This window comes from Pelodiscus sinensis, chromosome 5, assembly GCF_052426305.1.
Source record: "Pelodiscus sinensis isolate ZL-2025 chromosome 5, ASM5242630v1, whole genome shotgun sequence".
NCBI classification, from domain to species: Eukaryota; Metazoa; Chordata; order Testudines; family Trionychidae; genus Pelodiscus; species Pelodiscus sinensis.
Genome location: NC_143056.1, coordinates 107,656,591 through 107,674,343, shown reverse-complemented (window position 1 = coordinate 107,674,343; position 17,753 = coordinate 107,656,591). Strand labels below are relative to the sequence as shown.

The 17,753-nt window shown below is 45.3% G+C and overlaps 1 protein-coding gene across 7 annotated transcripts in view; it reads right to left on the bottom strand.

Annotated features, from left to right (window-relative positions):
* DENND5A (DENN domain containing 5A) overlaps window positions 1–17,753 on the bottom strand; it is a 139,292-nt gene that overhangs the window by 60,104 nt on the left and 61,435 nt on the right. For all 7 annotated transcript variants that reach the window (XM_075927965.2, XM_075927961.2, XM_089778631.1 and 4 more), the window contains exon 5: window positions 13,465–13,652. In XM_075927965.2, coding sequence (XP_075784080.2) covers window positions 13,465–13,652 — 188 coding nt within the window. The remainder of the gene's footprint in view (window positions 1–13,464; window positions 13,653–17,753) is intronic.

Sequence of the window (17,753 nt, the reverse complement as noted above, 5' to 3'; positions counted from 1 at the left end):
AAAAATCTGCCCAAGATTACATCAACGTCAGACCAAGTGTTTAACCAAGCCCTCCCCCTCCGGCTCTCCCTACACTTACTGAACAGCACTGCTCAGTCACCCTAACTAGCAAAATGATTACTGTTGGAATTCCCCCAGGCTACCCACCCTGCATTTCTTCACACAGAAAGAACTATGCCAATAAACTCTGTACCATGAAATGCCTCAGATAAGCTGCTACAATATTCTTGCAATTTAGCTTAGCAAGCAAATTACTTGAAAAAGAAATGAAAGGAAACACAGAAAACGTTCCAATGTTATTTCTTACTAGGTTTTTACGATTTGCATGACAGTAAGTGGAACCAGCACTTTGATCTACACGACTGATAAACAAACCATGCCTCCCTCCTCTTCAGCTTTCACAGAAGTGTCTTCCTGTAGAGCCCCTCCCCTTTCCTTCACTGGTTTCCTTAGAGGCTGTGACCCAGTGGCCACAGTGGGCATAATTCTGCAAGATGTTGAGCACTTAGTCTGTAGTGCAGCAAAATATTCAAGCACGTATGCTCAATTTCAAGAAACTGAGGCTACATCTGCAATGTAGCCAGCATCAACGCAACAGAAACCAATGCAACAGCAGCCATTTTAGTGGGTCTTGAGGTGACCCACCAAAACTGAGCAGAGATCACTCTCCAATTGACCCTGGCACTCTACCCCGGCCAAGATAATCTTGAAGATCTGTCTCCTGTGGACTTCATTCAAGCTAACTGCCAATTAACTGGAGTTAGTCAATATGTTCGTATCAGGGATGCAGGGAGCCGACAGTCACTCTGGGACCTGGGGCAAGTTGGGGGACATGTCTGTGCCCCGGCAGGGCAGGAGGCGGCTTCCTGCACTCTCCCACCCCCAGGTCCTGATTGGGGGAGCATGCCAAGCCTCTTCCAGGGCATGGGTGCCTAGTGGAAAGGGGGGGCAAAGGGGCTCCCCCACTCCTTCCTGTTTAGGCCCTGCCCCGTCTGGGGTGGCCTGGGGCTACTTCAAAAAAATTTTAAGTGGCCCCCAGGGCAAAAATTATTGCCCATCCCTGGGGGGGTGGGTCTGAGCTCCCAGACCTGGCGCAAGCCAGAACTGAGCCAGGTTGCCTGCCTTCTCAGCTCCTAATACACTTCAAATGCAGAGCTGCAGCAGGGATAGGTCCTGGACCCATCACAAGCCAGCGCTGAGCCAGGCTGCTGGCCAGCCTGCTAAAATATTTATTGGTGGGAGGGGGGAAGGGGGATGCATGTAGTCTATAGCATTAACCTATAAACTTTTGCTTATCGGTTAATCGACTACACCAGGGGTTCCCAAACTTTTTGACATGGGAACCAGTAAATCCATTCACGGGTTCTTAGAGGACTGGTAACATTCATTTGCATATTCATTAAGCAAATGATGAATATGCAAATAAGTTGTTTCTGCTCCTCCCAAAGCCCTCTGTGCCAGCTTTAGCAAAGCTTTTGATACGGTCACCCACAATATTCTTGCCAGCAAGTTAAGGGAATATGGATTAGATAAATGCACTGTAAAATGGATAGAAAGCTGGCTAGACCAGGGTTTCCCAAACCTTTTACTTCAGTTGGAACCCATTTTTTTTTCAGTATTGTTTTTTGCAGCCCAAAAATATAAACGCATATAAAAAAAAGAATTAAAAATGAATACATTTTCAGTGTTTCACCCGGCTGCATCCTCCACCCAGCCTGGGCCAGGGCTTGGGGGACCCGGTGCTGCATGGACACTCTGGGAGGCAGGAGCAGGAGCAGACTGGGGGTAGGATATCTGGCTAGGAGGGAGGGTGCATGGAGGGGGAGGGTTGCCAGGTGTCCGGTTTTGTACCGGCCAGTGCTGTATTCAAGGGTTCTGTCCAGGAAACAAATTGAGAAAATACCTGGTATTTAAAATGTCTGGTATTTTCTAATTAGGTAAGTTTTATTATAATTAGGTGGATCAGTCCATAGTGTCTATCAGCCAGGTAGTTCACAACTACTCAAGGGAGAGTTTGGGGGAGGGGGCCAAAATGGAATCCCTGGGACCAGATTCACTCATGTGCCCGGCTCTGCGTGTGCCTGGGTCAGTCCTGCTTCCTGCTGGCCGATTCGCTCCGCTTTTCTCTCCCACCCCTCCTCCCACCCTGCTTCTCCTCCTGATCTCCCCTGTCCAGCCCTGCTGCCCCAGCCTTGCTTCTGGCAACCAGTTCCTCCCCCCTCCCATGATCTCCCCCAGCCAGCCCCGCTCCCCCGACCAGCCCCACTCCCCCCGACCCCCTCCCAGCCGGCCAGTTCTCTCCTGCTTCTCCTCCCGATCTCCCCCAGCCAGCCCTGCTTCTGCCGGCTGGTCCCCCCACAATCTCCCCTGACCAGCCCCGCTCCCCCCAACCTCCTCCCAGCCGGCCTATTCTCCCCCCTTCTCCTCCCGATCTCCCCTGGCCAGCCCCGCTGCCCCCGTCCAGCCCTGCTTCTGGAGGCTGGCTCTCCAGCCTTCCCCCCATCCCCGCCCCCGGGCCAGACCGGCTTCCGCCACTGCCTGCCCCCCCCCATCTCCATCGGACAGCCCTACTGCCCCCAACCCTACTTCCCGGCGGCCAGTTTCCCCCACACACATACCTCCTCCCAGCCCGCCCCACTCCCCTCCCGGCTGAGGCCCAGTATTTTTTTCCTGCAGCCCGGTACCAGGCCACGGCCCATAGTCTGGGAAATGCTGGACTACACTATTATGTCCCTAGTTCCAGGACACAAAAGTATTAAGAACAACTGAAATCTAGAGTTTATACTTCAGTGTAAACATTCCTGCTACATTTACAATAGCAAAAATCTGTTCTTACATGTCATCCATTTGAAAACTAATGAGTAACTAGTTCTTAAAACTCATTTCTCTTCTATTTGTCTAAATTAAGTACTTCATATTTCTTATTGGAAGTCTATCTCTCGATAAAATGGTTTGAGATAAAAGCCTCAGTCCTCTAATTCCACAAACTGTGTCAAAAATCTGTTTTTCCCCGAGCAATGCAAAAAATAATGAAGTGGCGAATGGGCAAAACTCCTCTCTATTCACACATGCAGGGCTGTAAGGAGTGCAGGGCAAGCAGGGCGCTCACCCCGGGTGCATCATAATCAGGGGCTGTGATGGATAGGGCAGTGCTGGCCAGCATTCGGCGACTAAAGGGTTAAACCTAGGGGGTGTTAGCAGGGAGCCAGGAGAGCCAATGGGAGAGGATGTTGAAATTTGAATTGAAAAGATACATCTGCCTGCTGTTTTCTCTATAGGAGCTTTAAGCTAGAAACTGGGGAAACAAGATTAATTGAACCAGCCAGAACTACCATTCCTACAAGTAGACAGGAAAATGTCTATTTAGTCGCCACAAGGAAGTGACAGGGAATGTTCATTTAGATGCGATCAGGTTATTTTGTTTGTTTTGTTTTTTGGTTAAACTCCTCGATGGTGAGTCAATATCCCTCCCTCCCATACACTGTAACTAAGCTGAATCCCAGTAATGCAATTCTCTGTGTTTTAAGCTGTTCCTCTCGATTGCTTTATAACACCTAGCAAACAAGTTTGCTTTACCAAGTATATCTTTTTGTTTTGTTAAGAAAACCATCTTTTTTAAGGTTCTGATTCTTGTGTCCTGGAAGGTAGCAGGAGGTCTGTGTATGCATGCCTAGACTGAGAGGTCAGCTATCAGTAGGGTTGCCAGAGGGTTTCAACAAAAATACCAGACACACTTGACATTACATCACAATCTACATTACATCTTATTTAGAAAATACCGGACATTTATATCTTCTCATTTTTATTTTCTCAATTTGTTTCCTGAACAGAAAACTAAAATACTGGACTGCCCAGTTCAAAATCAGACACCTGGCAACCCTAGCTATCAGCGATTACAATTTTTTGTTGTTGTTTGTTTCAAGCTCTCTCGTGGAAAAAGAGCTTGGGGTACCCTTCTGGAAGAAGTCCCCAAGTGATTTCTTCCTGAATTCAAGGTTTGTTTTTTTTCACTTGGGGGGCGGCAGCTACCTCCCAAGGTTAGGAAATCTGTGACCTCAGGGAGTTTGTAAGCAGAGCCGACAGAGGCAGGGTATTTTTAAGGTCTCTTGTATGCACCCACCTTCTGCACTCGAAGTGCCAGAGTGGCGAACAGCCTTGACAGTGACGCCCAGCCAGAGCCAATACTTCAAACCCCCTGCTCCAAGTCAGAACCCCCTTGTGACGGGTTTGTTGGGTGCGAGTGCCCCCTCTCGGGTGGGCAGGGGGGTTCAGCGGACCCACCGTCTGGATCCGGGGTCGTGAGTCCCGGAGTCTGACCTCTTCGCAGGGGTCCGTGGGTGCGATCACCCGTCGCTGCCCGGCAACGGGGTTCTGCAAACCCACCTTTACGACCCTGGTAAGGGTCTCAGGGTCCTGTCCCTGGTACAGGTTTGGGAGGGAGGGTTCACCCCCCTACACCGGTCCTGGGGTCCTATCCCCTGATGCCCAGCCGACAAGGGCAACAACTGCTAGGGTCCAACTTGGGGGGGGGGGAGGGGCGCACCTGTCCGGAAACCCCGGAGGGGCGGCGGGTCAACTTAACGACAACTGGGGGGGGGGGGCAGGTAGTGGGGGACCCAGGCCCTCCCACTCCATTGGGTCCCAGCCCGGGACCCTAAGTGGAGGGATTAGCGCATTCCCTCCAAGACAGGTGTGGTCAATCCCCGAAACTCACCTGTCCACGGCTGCCAGAGGCAGACTGCCCCGGGCTCCTTCCACTCCCCAACCAGCGCTGACCCCACCCCTGCGAACCGACCGGGGCACTCACCACATCCGGCTCCTCGGCCCCGTCCTGCTGGTGCCCTAAGGGCCGCTGCGCTGCTCCTCCGGCCCTCTGGCGGGAAGTCTTTCCTCCTGCGCGGGGGTCAGAGGTTCCTTCCCCGGCCTCCCTGAGTCGACTCACCTGTCCGCTTTTCAAGCGGCCCAGGGACGGACGCCCTGGGACAGTGCCCCGCCCCCTTGGCGTCGCTCCGCCGTGCGCTGTCGGGTTGCGGGTCCATAGTCCCGTCCCCCGGGTGGTCCGGCATTCGCTGGTTCTGCCACTCTCCTGGCCTCACGCCAGGGAGTGTCAGCGTGGCATGGCCCCGCCCCCGATGCGGCCGGGCAGCGTCACACTCCCGCTCCTCCCTGACTCCACTGAGCCGGCAAGCGGGGCTACCGTGGCCGGGCATGGCCCTGGCCCGTCTTTTCTGCATCGGGGGGGGGGCGATTCCCCCCCTTTGGGAGTGCAGACCCCCATGGGTCCGTCACACCCCTCCTACACCAAACTCCTTGTAGCCAGACAGGAACGCCCCCTGTAACATCCATTTTTGCTTGCCTGAAGCATACAGGGCACAGAGAGCAGTAAGATCCTTGACAGAAGGCCCGGATATGCAGGCTGCTGTGACCCTGGATGGCTGTAAACAGAGATACGCCAATTGCTGACCAAGAGGCTGCCAAGGAGTGCCCTTCACTGAAACCTATATTGATAGGAACACACACTGTAGGGGGGAGGAATCTCCCGCCCAGTAAAAAAATGTCCAGTACTCACAATTTAGTTATCTCTCTTGCAAGTGTAAATTAAGTTGAAACTCCCTTGTAAGAACTGGTGTCACAAAGACGGACCAACACAATCTGGCATCTTAGATAAGAAAGAGGATACGGGCACTAATGGGTATAAAGATGGGTCCAGCAGCACACTTACTCTGAGTGTCAATCTACCATCTATCTGCTGGTCGGGTTAGGTGTTTGACCTCCCGAGGTTCCAAGGGGACGCCCACCTCGTAATCGTCTTTCCTAGGAATTGAGGGACCGGCCCTGGCCTGACACACTGGAGTCGAGAGGCAAAGGAGGGGGTAAAAATTGTACCTGTATGTGTCCTTTATCTTAAGTGTACACATAGACACATAGCTCTTTAAAGATTAAGCTGTCACTTGGTACCATTATTTCTATTTTCTATCTTTATTTTCTTTGTAACCATTTTTAAGATCTATATTTGCTAGCAGTTAAGAAATAGAGCAATAGCCATTGTAACCATATGATTTATAAGCTTCTTTAATAAACCTGTAACTGTTCAAGTTTTAACCTGACTCCTTCAGTTGCTGTAACAGAACCAAGCTAATTTAAAAGAACTTCAGCCGGTCATAAGGGACAGATATAGGAAGAGCTGGGATGTTTGGATCGTGTTGCTTCCACAGGATAGATCCATAGGGGCATCTCTCAGTCTTCCCTAGGCTGCCTGCTGCGAAGGGATCCTGTATCCTAGCAGTTAAAATCTGAGATGTAATAAGCTCTTCCTATAAACTCTGGGGTGTCTGTCAGCCTGTTGGCTGCCCTCCGCAAAGGGATCCCCATCCTACCAGACAGAGACGTTAAACTCCTCGGGGCGCCCATCAGTCTCTCCTAGACCGCCCACTGCAACGGGGCCTTATGTCCCAGCAGTTGAAGACTCGGGTGTAACACACACACTGCCCTGACCATCGGCTGACACTCCTGTACCCCAGTTTTGAGACCCCCCTCATTCACCACATCCCTGCTACCCAAGTCCTGAGATCCCTCTTGCACCCCAATCTCCTGCCCACAGCCACCTCCTACACAGCGAGCCCCTCAGTTCTCAACCTCACCCTGGAGCCTTTCTCCCTCGTATCCCCAACTGCTTGCCCCAGCCTAGTGAAAGTGAGTTAGGGCAGGGGAGAGAGAGTAGAGGATGCACTCTCAGAGAAGGGGTAAGGCAGGGGCGTGGGAGGCACAAAGGATTTGCACAATTAGAAAGTTTGCAACCCTAAGATGGATGCTAAGACCTAAAGTATGCAATCACCAGAGGGGAGCACCAGATCTGGTACATAAAAAAAACATGTGGGCTGTGTCTAGACTGGCCAGTTTTTCTGGAAAATCAGCCACTTTTCCAGAAAAACTTGCCAGCTGTCTACACTGGCCGCTTGAATTTCCACAAAAGCACTGACGATCTCACGTAAGATCGTCAGTGTTCTTGCGGAAATACTATGCTGCTCCTGTTCGGGCAAAAGTCCTTTTGCGCAAAACTTTTGTGCAAAAGGGCCAGGGTAGACAGCTCAGATTTGTTTTCCGCAAAAAAGCCCCGATCACGAAAATGGCGATCGGGGCTTTTTTGCGCAAAAGTGCATCTAGATTGTCACGGACACTTTTCGGCAAAAAGTGCTTTTGCAGAAAAGCATTCGTGCCAATCTACATGCTCTGTTGCGAAAATGCTTTTAATGGAAAACTTTTCCGTTAAAAGTATTTCCGGAAAATCATGCCAGTCTAGACGTAGCTGTGATGTAGAACACTCTCAATAGTATTTAAAGTAACTTCAGAAAATATTTCAGATCAATTTCTAGAAGCAGGCCTATCAATGTGGGGGAAGGAGGGAAGAAAGAGGGGACAAAGTGGGCAGATTCCCCAGAGACTGGCTCCTGGCCACTGCTGCTGGTACTGCAGTAGGGGACGCTGGAGCCCCAAGCCCCTCTGAATTGCCCCTGGAGCCCTGCTCCACATGGCTCTGAGGGTTTGGGGGGTACACAGCAGTCTGGGCAGCACTAAGGGCTGACTGCTCTCGGACATGCCCCTTCTGCCTGAGGCCCTGTCCCTTCTGGAGTGCAGAGTCAGGCCCCACCACACATTGCCCCAGCTCCCTGACTAGGAGAAAGCCCAGATGTTACAACCTTGGAAATAAAACCACAAGGTAGGACAGATGAAAAAAAAACTTTTCAAAAATAAAAGGAAACTGTCAGAGAACAAAATAAGAGGCTCCAACTTATGGCTCACCGGGTGTAAGAGAAAGAGATGGAGAACATGGAGCAGGGAAGTAGCAAAAAGGCTGAAGTATTTTGGCACCTGAGCTCCCCTCCTATCTGACCTTCAAAAAACAAAATCTATTCCCTCTTTTAAACCTGAGACCATTTTGATTGCAGACAGAGCAGTAAATACAGCTGTAAAGGTAGCCAAACACCCAGACAGATCCTGCATATCAAAAACCCTATAAATGTTCACGACTGTCTGTCTGATACATAGGAAAAGAGGTGAGGAAACCTGCTGTACTTTGGGAGCGACTGCGGCTTTTCTTTATTTGGAAATATATTTTTGGAATGTGGAGATCACACTTACTTGTCCTAGTCATCTGATGAGGCATAACTTCTTGTCTGCTAAGAAAATATTAACTAACCAGCCAAGTAGTAGAGGCAAATGATAAGGCTGAATCTGAACTCCACAGTGGGACTTCTCAGAATGAAATACTGTAAATTCATTGGGTGTACGAGTGCTACTGTAGGGATGTGAATGAGTGGAACTTGTTAACTGGTGAGCAACATCCTTAGTGGGTGATGCTTACCTGGTAACAGTTAATTGGTTCCCCCCCGAGCTAGCAGCCTGCCACTCTGTGCAGGTAGTAGCAGACCCAGCAGCCCATCCCCTGTGCCGTCAGGGGCCAGGAGGCCCATGGGTTGGGGACTGCTCCTGCTGGACTGGAGCGGTTCCCCGCCTAGAATCCCGCTAAGTCAGTTAAGCAATGAAACATGAGATTAACCTAACATCTAGCCGGTCAACTGACTGATTGGGATTTTACACCTCTTTGCTACAGTCTCCCTCTTTAAATGTTTTGGTTTCTTGTGCAAGCCTCAGATAAGCCAAGCCAGGTTTTAGTCCTGGCTATACCAAACTCTGGTTTAATTATACTGGAACACCGCTTTCAACAGTACCTTTTCCTCAGAAGATTCTGTTCTATCTACAAGCTGCTATAAAAACCCCAACTTTAATTCTGCAGTTCTTTGTAACAAAACTTCCCAAATGTAAATGTTCCTGGGATTACTTTGAGCAGATAAATGAATATATTCCAATTTAGGCCTTTTAGGAATATTGAGAAAGCCCTCCAAAAAGCTATTCACTTGTCAAATAGTTGAGATTCAAAATATGAAAATAAAAATTATTTATGTGAAGTTGTGTTATTTTCTCCAGATTTCAAAAGACAAGCTCTTCTCTCTATTGGGGAGGGACTATATTTTTTTCATGTGTTATGAACCATTCACTTTTATATTACTGTATAAAGAAAAGTCCAGATACTAATAAATAATATACATTACAAACATAACACATGCAGGCACGTGCATACCCATACATTTATTTCACTCCAGCTAGCAACTAAAAAAACTAAAAGGAAAAAAAAAAAACATTAGCTATATTAATTGGTCCATGAAAAACAGGAACAATATCTGCTAGCAGAAGTAATTGACCATTCTCAAAGTTCTGCATGTTCCTGCCTGTATCATTAATTATGTTGGTATATAAACAAGGAGAAAAAAAATATTCTGATCAATGGAGGCTTAGTTTAATTAGAAAAAACACAAAGCCCTTAATGCTTATTAAGAAGAATGTGACAGTATTGGCAGGGAAAGATTATATTTTTCAGTTCCAATGACAAACTGCATATCAACTATTATAACAAATACTAGTTGACATAGGGATTTGAATAAAAACAACAAAAAGATTGGCAGGGTGACAAAAGTGGAGGTTTACAGAATAAATCGCCACACAAATATCAAGAGACCTTTTTAGGAAGATTTCTATGCAAACTATATTTCTGTAATAATGAAAAGCATGTATTTTTCTGCCCAAATCCTGGTTTCTCTTTTATGTTGAAAAAACAAAGTTAAAATGAAAACATAAAAAGAGCCAAATACATGAACAGAGAAAAAGGTGAAGAATTTATGGACATCATTAAGACTCCCTAACTAGTTTTTCCCCATATGATCGTATTCCCTACTCAACCAGCTCTGAGGAAGGATTTGTCCTACCTACACTAGCATTTCAACTGGTTTTAACAGCAGTTGGATCATACTGTCCAAGCTGCACTTCATAGGAATCTATTCTGAAAGCACCCATCTACTCGCATGCCAGTAAGTTCACGCTTCCAGATTGCTTCTATATATTAGTCATATGATAGGAGGATGGGATAATCAAACACTTTATGGACACCTCCTTGCATGTAGTTTTAGGCTTCAAAACTCCCAGTACTTTTGAGACTGAATTATATGGCACTAATAATTGTTTATAAAGTCATCCAATGTGCAACCTAGCTCTCAAGCAGGAGCAGGCGTCTGCCAGTCTAGTGCTCTCTCACCACTCAGAAGTGGCGATCCCCTTGAGGATTTGGAGTGGAACAGCATGGGACAGTACTCACGGTATGTTAAGTTCAAGCCTGCCAGATCACAGAAGAGATGATCAAATACGGCAGAGAAAGTATGATTCAGGAAATATATCAACTATGTAATATAGCATGGAAAGAAAAGAAGGCACCTAAGGAATGGACAAGATCAGTACTAGTGACACTGCACAAGAAAGGAAGCATGTCGGAGTGCAAGAACTACAGAACGACTGCCTTAATGAGTCATCTAGGCAAAGTGATGATGATGATTCTGACGGACAGATTGAGATTGCAGATAGAAGAACATCTAGAGGATGAGCAAGTGGGATTCAGGAAAGATAGAAGTACCATGCAACAGATATTGGCACTGAGATTGATAGCGCAGAAAGCTTGGCAAAAGAACAAGAACATCTACAATTGCTTTGTCGATTTTCAGAAGGCATTTGACAGTATAGATCAGAAAATGACTTGGGTGGTGTTGGAGTCGCAGAGAGTGCATACAGCTGTTGAAGGATATCAATGATAATACAGAGGCAGCAGTGAGAACATGCAGAGAGTTGGGAAGTTGGTGTACAACGAGTAGAGGTATGAGACAAGGAGAGCCAATATCTTCATCACACACCTAGAGAGAGCGATGGACAAGATGAAGGAAGAGATAGAAGGAATATCAGTGCTCGGGATGAGCATTAACAACTTGAGGTTTGCGGATGATATAGTTATCATCGAGGAAGATGAAGAGAAGTTAGCAAGAATGGTGCAGGTGCTAAATGAGAAAGGGAAGCAGTATGGACTGAGTATGAATATCGATAACATGAAGACAATGGTTTTTGCAGATAAGGAAATAGGAAGGAAGATCAGTGTCGATGGGATAGAACTAGAGAACGTAGAGAAGTTCACATATTTGGGGAGCAACATGACATATGATCTAGACTATAAGAAGGAAATAGCAACTAGAATAGTGAAAGCAAGAGCGAGTTTGAAGGCGATGGATAAGATCTGGAAGAGAAAAGCGATTAAGCTTAGGAACGAAGCTGAGCGTCTTGAAAACATGTGTATTTAGCAGCATGTTGTACGGATGTGAGACATGGGTGATAACGAAAGATTCGAAAAGAAGGATACTGGCGTTCGAGAGGAGTTGTTACAGAAAAATCCTGAGAATAGGATGGATGCAGAAGCAATTATATAGGAAGATACAGCCAAAAGAGAACCTACTGCAGAAGGTTATACAACAGAAGTTACAGCTATTTGGGCATATCTGCAGAATGAACGACAAGCGAAAAGTTAAGACCCTGGTATTCGGCACAATGGATGGCCCGAATATGAAAGGCAAACCCCACAGAGAATGGGTATATGATACAGTAGATTGCTGCAGAGCTAGTCTTCAGAAACTAAGCCACTCCGCACTAGACAGGGAAAGATGGAAGAAAATAATGAGGGAGGCATCGGACACCAACGGGCGTTGAGCCCATAGTTGATGATGATGATGATAATGATGGAGTGAAGCTCTGTTCCTGTTTGGTTAAGGAGCCTCAGGCTGACAGGTACAGGCTTGCGTAGCATTCCTCTATGCTGAGTCAGGCAGCGCATAAGGCCATCCTGCCACTGCACACCCTGATCTCCACAACCAGCCAGCCAGCCAAGCAACCCTTTTCTGTGGAGCTTATTAGCTGGTGGTGGGACAAAATAAATGTAATACAGCCATTTATGCTACCCAAAATCGGTATTTAAGTTTGTCAATTACTTAGGATAGGAATTACCTGTTTGTTTGATGTCTGCGTAGTGCAAGGTTTGGCAAAATATGGCCCGCAGGCTGCATTGGGCCCACCAACTCACTGGACCCAGACTGCAGATGCAGTGGGGAGCCTCAGGCAACCTCCTTGCCTGCGCTCTCCCCCACCCCCCACATGCTGCTCAGAAAAGCGGCTGCTGGGCTGTTTGTCTTTCAACAGCTGCAAGTCTGGGGACGCAGGGGAAAGGCTTCATGAGCTGCTCCTGCCCCCAGCACAATCCCATTGGCCAGTTTCTGGTCAATGGGAGCTGTCTGAAGCACAGACAGCACGTGAAGCACCACTCCCCTCTCCCCGACCTCCCCAAGCATGCAGCTATTCACACACATAGGATATGGCTACACTGCATTCCTCTTTCGAGAGAGGAATGCAAATGCAGCTGAGCAAAATTGCAAATGAGGGGCAGATTTGAATTTCCCATGCTTCATTTGCATAATCTCATCCAGGTGCTATTTTGAAAAAAGAAACGCTGTATAGACGGTTATTTCAAAAGAAAACCCTTCTTTGAGGTTTAAGGGTAATTTCAAAAGAATGGTTTTCTTTTGAAATAACCGCATCTAGACAGAGTTTCTTTTTTCAAAATAGGGTATTTTGAAATAGCTCCTGTTTGCAATTATGCAAATGAAGCATGGGAAATTCAAATCCACACTTCATTTGCAATTTTGCTCGGCTGCATTTGCATTCCTCTCTCGAAAGAGGAATGCAGTGTACACATACCCACCTACACACACACACACACACACACACACACACACACACACACACACACACACACACACACACCCATGGCCCTTGTAGCCTGTTCAGGGGCGGGACAGGTAGAAAGCCTGCCTGAGAAATGTACTCTATGGCACCCCAGCCCCTCCTGTCCTTCCCAACCCTCTGCTCCTCCCCCACAACACAAAACATGCTGCCTCTGGACCCCAGTCCTCTGCCCCAGGTCACAACCACCTCCTTCCCCCACCTCTCTCCCAGACCCCACACCTCTGTCTGCATCCCAGTCTCTTACCCTATGCTCCCTTCTGCACCCAATCTCCGTCCCAGACCCTGCATCTTCTCCATTAATATCATGGAAGGCTCTTGACCACTTTCCAAATTCTTGGAGTGGCCCCTCAAAAAATTATTGCCCATCCCTTGCATCGTGTCAATGCACAATTGTCAACTACCAACAAATAAATATTGATTTCTCGGTAGGTTAAAATGTGTTTTTTCCTTCAAGTACCTTAACTGCATTAATACATATATCATATAAATTACAAGATTGAATTTACTACAGCAGAAGGTTCTCAAAAGTAGTGAGTTCTATTTCTCTTGTTCATTGGAATGGATTTTATCTAATATCCCCAATGAAATCCGTCAAGCCAATGTAAATAGGAATGCTCAGTACATTTCCACTTGGCATTCCCTATCAGAGTTTTCACTGTTCACTCAGTTTCTCCTTCACTTCTCCCACAATAACCTAGTAGCCATGTAAAATACACAGCAATCTAACCAAGCTTCTCTCACCTCTTGAGGCAGTTCCAGCTTAGACCTGTCATCCAATCCATTGGAGTGCAAGCCCATCAAATAAGGGACAGGGGCATCTAGGAAATGAAGAAGAGAGGCTGGCAGGATGGGAACATATACATGCTGCCACTGGAATGGAAACATTAGTGCTGTGATGGTCTCTGCCACAGTCATCAATCTCTGGTAATCTAAAAGTCAAACAAGAAAGAAAGATGTTTGTGAAAAATGGACTTACACTCAAGCCAATAAATTGATGGGATACTACAGAATTGACTTCGGAGTCAAATAGATTATACATAACTCACAGCAGAATGAATGATCCAGTATTCTACAATTGATTAACAACATAGTAAAAGCATCCTGTTTCGTTAGTAACTTAGATTGGTTAATAAATCACAGTGATTTAATAGCATATTAGGCACAGAGCCACAGGAAACACATTTAGGAGCTGCAAGTAGCTCATGAACCTCAGTCGGCGAATCACTAAACTATATAATCTCTTATGCTTGTGATGTCCAACACACTAGCCACATATGGCTAACTGACCGGTTGAGGGTGGCTAGTTGGCTTGAACAATGTGGCTATTTGGCCAGTTGAGTTGGCTAGTTCACTTCAGAACTGGTTGGACATCATGGTCTTGTGCCAGTGTAGTTTCTTCTGCACCTCAGTGTAGGCTGCAGATACAAGTTTAACAGTTGAATACAAGAGGACTTAAAACAAAGAAGCTGGTCACACAAAGTTATACGGTAATGGGAAAAGTGTGTCCTGGCATCAGAGATGTAATAGTATATTCAATTAACCAATAAGCAAAAGCGTATAGGTTAATGCAATAGACTGCACACATGTCCTCCTGCCCTCTCCCCTGCCAGTAAATTTTTAGCAGGCTGGCGAGAAGCCCGACTCAGAAGACCTGCCCTTGCGCTAGGTCTGGGACCTACTCCTGCTATGGCTCTGCATTTAAAGTGTATTAGGAGCCAGGCAGGCAGAGTGGCTCAGTTCCAGCTTGTGCCAGTTCACATCAACCTCTGGACAGGACTGCAGCCACTCCACGCTGCTGCCACTGTATCAGAGGCAACAGCACTGGGCAACAGGCAGCCAGTCCGCGACGGGAGCTTGTTTGTAAACTAACTCTCCTCACGGACTAGCTCTCACTTGGTGCCTGGCATTGCTGCCGGCTCCATGCCCGGGAACTACAGAATAGTCGACTAACAGATAAGAATTCATGAGGTTAATCAACTATTCAGTTGACTTGTATTTAACATCCTTATCTGGCATTCTTCTTAGTCACCCTCTACCACTGAAACCAGGGTGACAGGGCACCATTTGCAGCACTGACAGTTTTATTGTGGAATAAGATAGAAGAATTTCCAATAGAATTCCCACTTGCTAAGGGTCTATCACCTCACTATAGTCACTAGCACCAGAATCAAACCCAATGTACCTGGTATCTCAAACAAATTTGGTTTTCTAATGTGTTTATTAAAACTGCTGCAATCCATTTTGCATAGCAACAAGCACGACAGAGATGTTCAACAAATAATTGGGTAAGAAATCAGAAACAACTTCATTTGAATTTGCAACCAATTATTATATAGCTCTAGTTTTTGCCAGAAGTTTAAAGTTTAATGTTAAAGCTCGAGAGATTTTTTTAAAAGAACTTAAATCATATATACTGCTGTCTACAACTATTCCAAAAGGATTTTTTACTAGACAGTTATTAAGCATTCATACTACAAATTTGTGCCACAGCAAATACTTTTTACAGTGCTCTTACACAATCCATAGATATTAGCAATGAAAGAATCTCAAAGGGTCCAGTGGTTCAATGCAGATAAGCACCTGAAAGTCAGATGGTTTAGCTGACCTGTCTAAACCTCTTGCTCTATAAACTGCGATGGCAAAGATTGCATGGACAAGCTTTCAAGCCTTAAACAAATTCCCACTTCCAGTCAAAAGCTAAAAATATATGAATAGTTTTCCTCAAGGCACCTCAGCCAGAAGCTAGTTTTACCTAGAAGCTGCTTTTTTTTTTTTTAAATGGATGAAGAGGAAAAAATAGTTATCTCCCTCCAAAACTCAAAAGAGTTTTGTTTTTTTTCCTCTTCTCAGCCTGCTTACAAAATCTAGTAAATATATATTTTGAAATGCATCTGAATACACAGCCTATCGTTATAGTTTTAAAATGTGCTACACTGCATGTCAAGTCTGTTAAGAGAGGAATTAGCAAAACGAGAGAGAGAGTAAGGATCTTTTTTAAGGACTCTGACGTATCCATAAATTCAAAGTTACGGCTGCAATTCCATCCTTCTTAGCCCTACACAATGGCCAGACAGCAGAATATAAATGCTACTTAAAGACCAGTGTGATTTCCAATCAAAACTAGATATGAGTAGTCCTGTGGCACCTTAGAGACCAACAAAAATATATAATACCACGAGCTCTCATGGACAAAGCCCAATTCATCCACTATAAAACTAGTTATGTATATGAAAGAAAGTTGATGATTTAATTATGAATTCTATAGTTCCAAAGGGAAACATAACCCATTGTTTTACTACCTTAGATCCTAATACAGCAACTTACCCCTGAGTAGTGGAATCTGTCTGTCTGCCTGCACGCACAAAGTTACTTGCAGATCCTTACCTTAATCAAAGCCTGACAGCAAAGGAAAGTGACAAAAGTAGTGACAAAAATGGGAAGGGAGAGAAATTGGAGGGGGGGGGGGGGGCAGACTCCTTTATTCTGCATTTAATGTTTTTCATTTTAAAGGAAATTTTTAAAAAGCAGCCATGCAGATAAATACTGAATAGTCCAGCGGTTGTAAAGAGGAAATGTTCATCTGAAAGAACAAGTCTCAACTTAAAAACATTAATTTCCTAATATGAAAAATAATGAGTCTATAAAAAAGTCCTGCTGGTTAATTAAATGGGGTTCCTATCTATTACAGAAGGTTTCAAATTTGTATTATCCTTCCCAATTATTCTAATTTTGGAGAGACACCAGAATCTCCATAGTTAACATTTTTATTACCTAGCAGCCACATATCGCAGGAGGCAGTCATCTTTCATCCTGGAAAGTCAAGCTATTCCTAGCTACTTAACTGTGGTACAGTTCTTAAAGTAATTGAAGCCACATGCTCTCGGCTTTATTAAATTGTACTGGCTGTGTAATTTAACATTGTTCTGCAACCCTAATAACACCTTTTTCACACTTTCCAAAAATGTATGTTTTTCAAACAATTGAATTTCACCTTAAAGTCAGGAAATACATCTTCAATGACTTCACTGGAGCTTGCACACACTCATGAAAGGCTGAATTTGGTGTAACTTGTTTAACAAATGCAATATTTATGTGCATTTCTTTCCATCCTGTAAATAACTGATCCTTTTTCACACATCTTAAATATTTTTTGTCTGGAAACGGATACATTATTCCTGTAACAGTAATCCACACAGAGCTGCCAAAGAACAGAAACTCCAGTCTACGTCTGTTCCATACTATTTTTACATCGCTCCCTTTTGATCTCTGAATTTAATTAAGAGGATGTTTAAATCAGCCCTGCTAGTACATCTTCCACACTTCATTCTGCTTTCCCATAGCCTGACAGACAGAAAATATATTGCGGAGAAGCCCTAACCTGAAAGTATTACTTTTGTATTGTTTTTACTTAATTTACTGTTTAGTGGACTAACATATTTGTAGGTCTTGCATGTAACCAAATACCCATTTACCTGTTAATTAATACTGTTTATAAATTATGCCAAAAGAAGGATGAACAGGAAGAGATTAAGCCAGATTAACGTTGGTCTAAAAATGGAGTCGGGGGAGGAAATCTCTGAAATATTCGTCATTAAATGTGTAGTGATTCATGAATATGTATGTGGTACTCTTTCTTCTGCATAAGTGGCATGCTGCTTATTAATTCACCCAACCAGATACATTAAAAATAACATTTGTGGGGAAGGGAAGTATTTGACATTTGCAGGACTTTCCACCACCTTTTCCATTTTCTAATAAAAAGTTTCCACACACTAAGAGAAGTAAATTCATGATAACCAAACTGAATACCAACCAAGCTCACAGTACCAAACAAACAATTCTGGAATGTTCTCTAAGGCCTTGCTACACTCAAACTTTTTTGAGGAGAGGAGAGGGGGTGTTTTGTTGGTTGCACACCAGTGCGACACACCCCTAGCATCGATGCACTGCACCGAATTAAAAAAAGGAGAAAGACGTGATTGGCACTGATGTAGCTTGTTCTTACTTCAAAACTTTGTTAAATTGTGCTG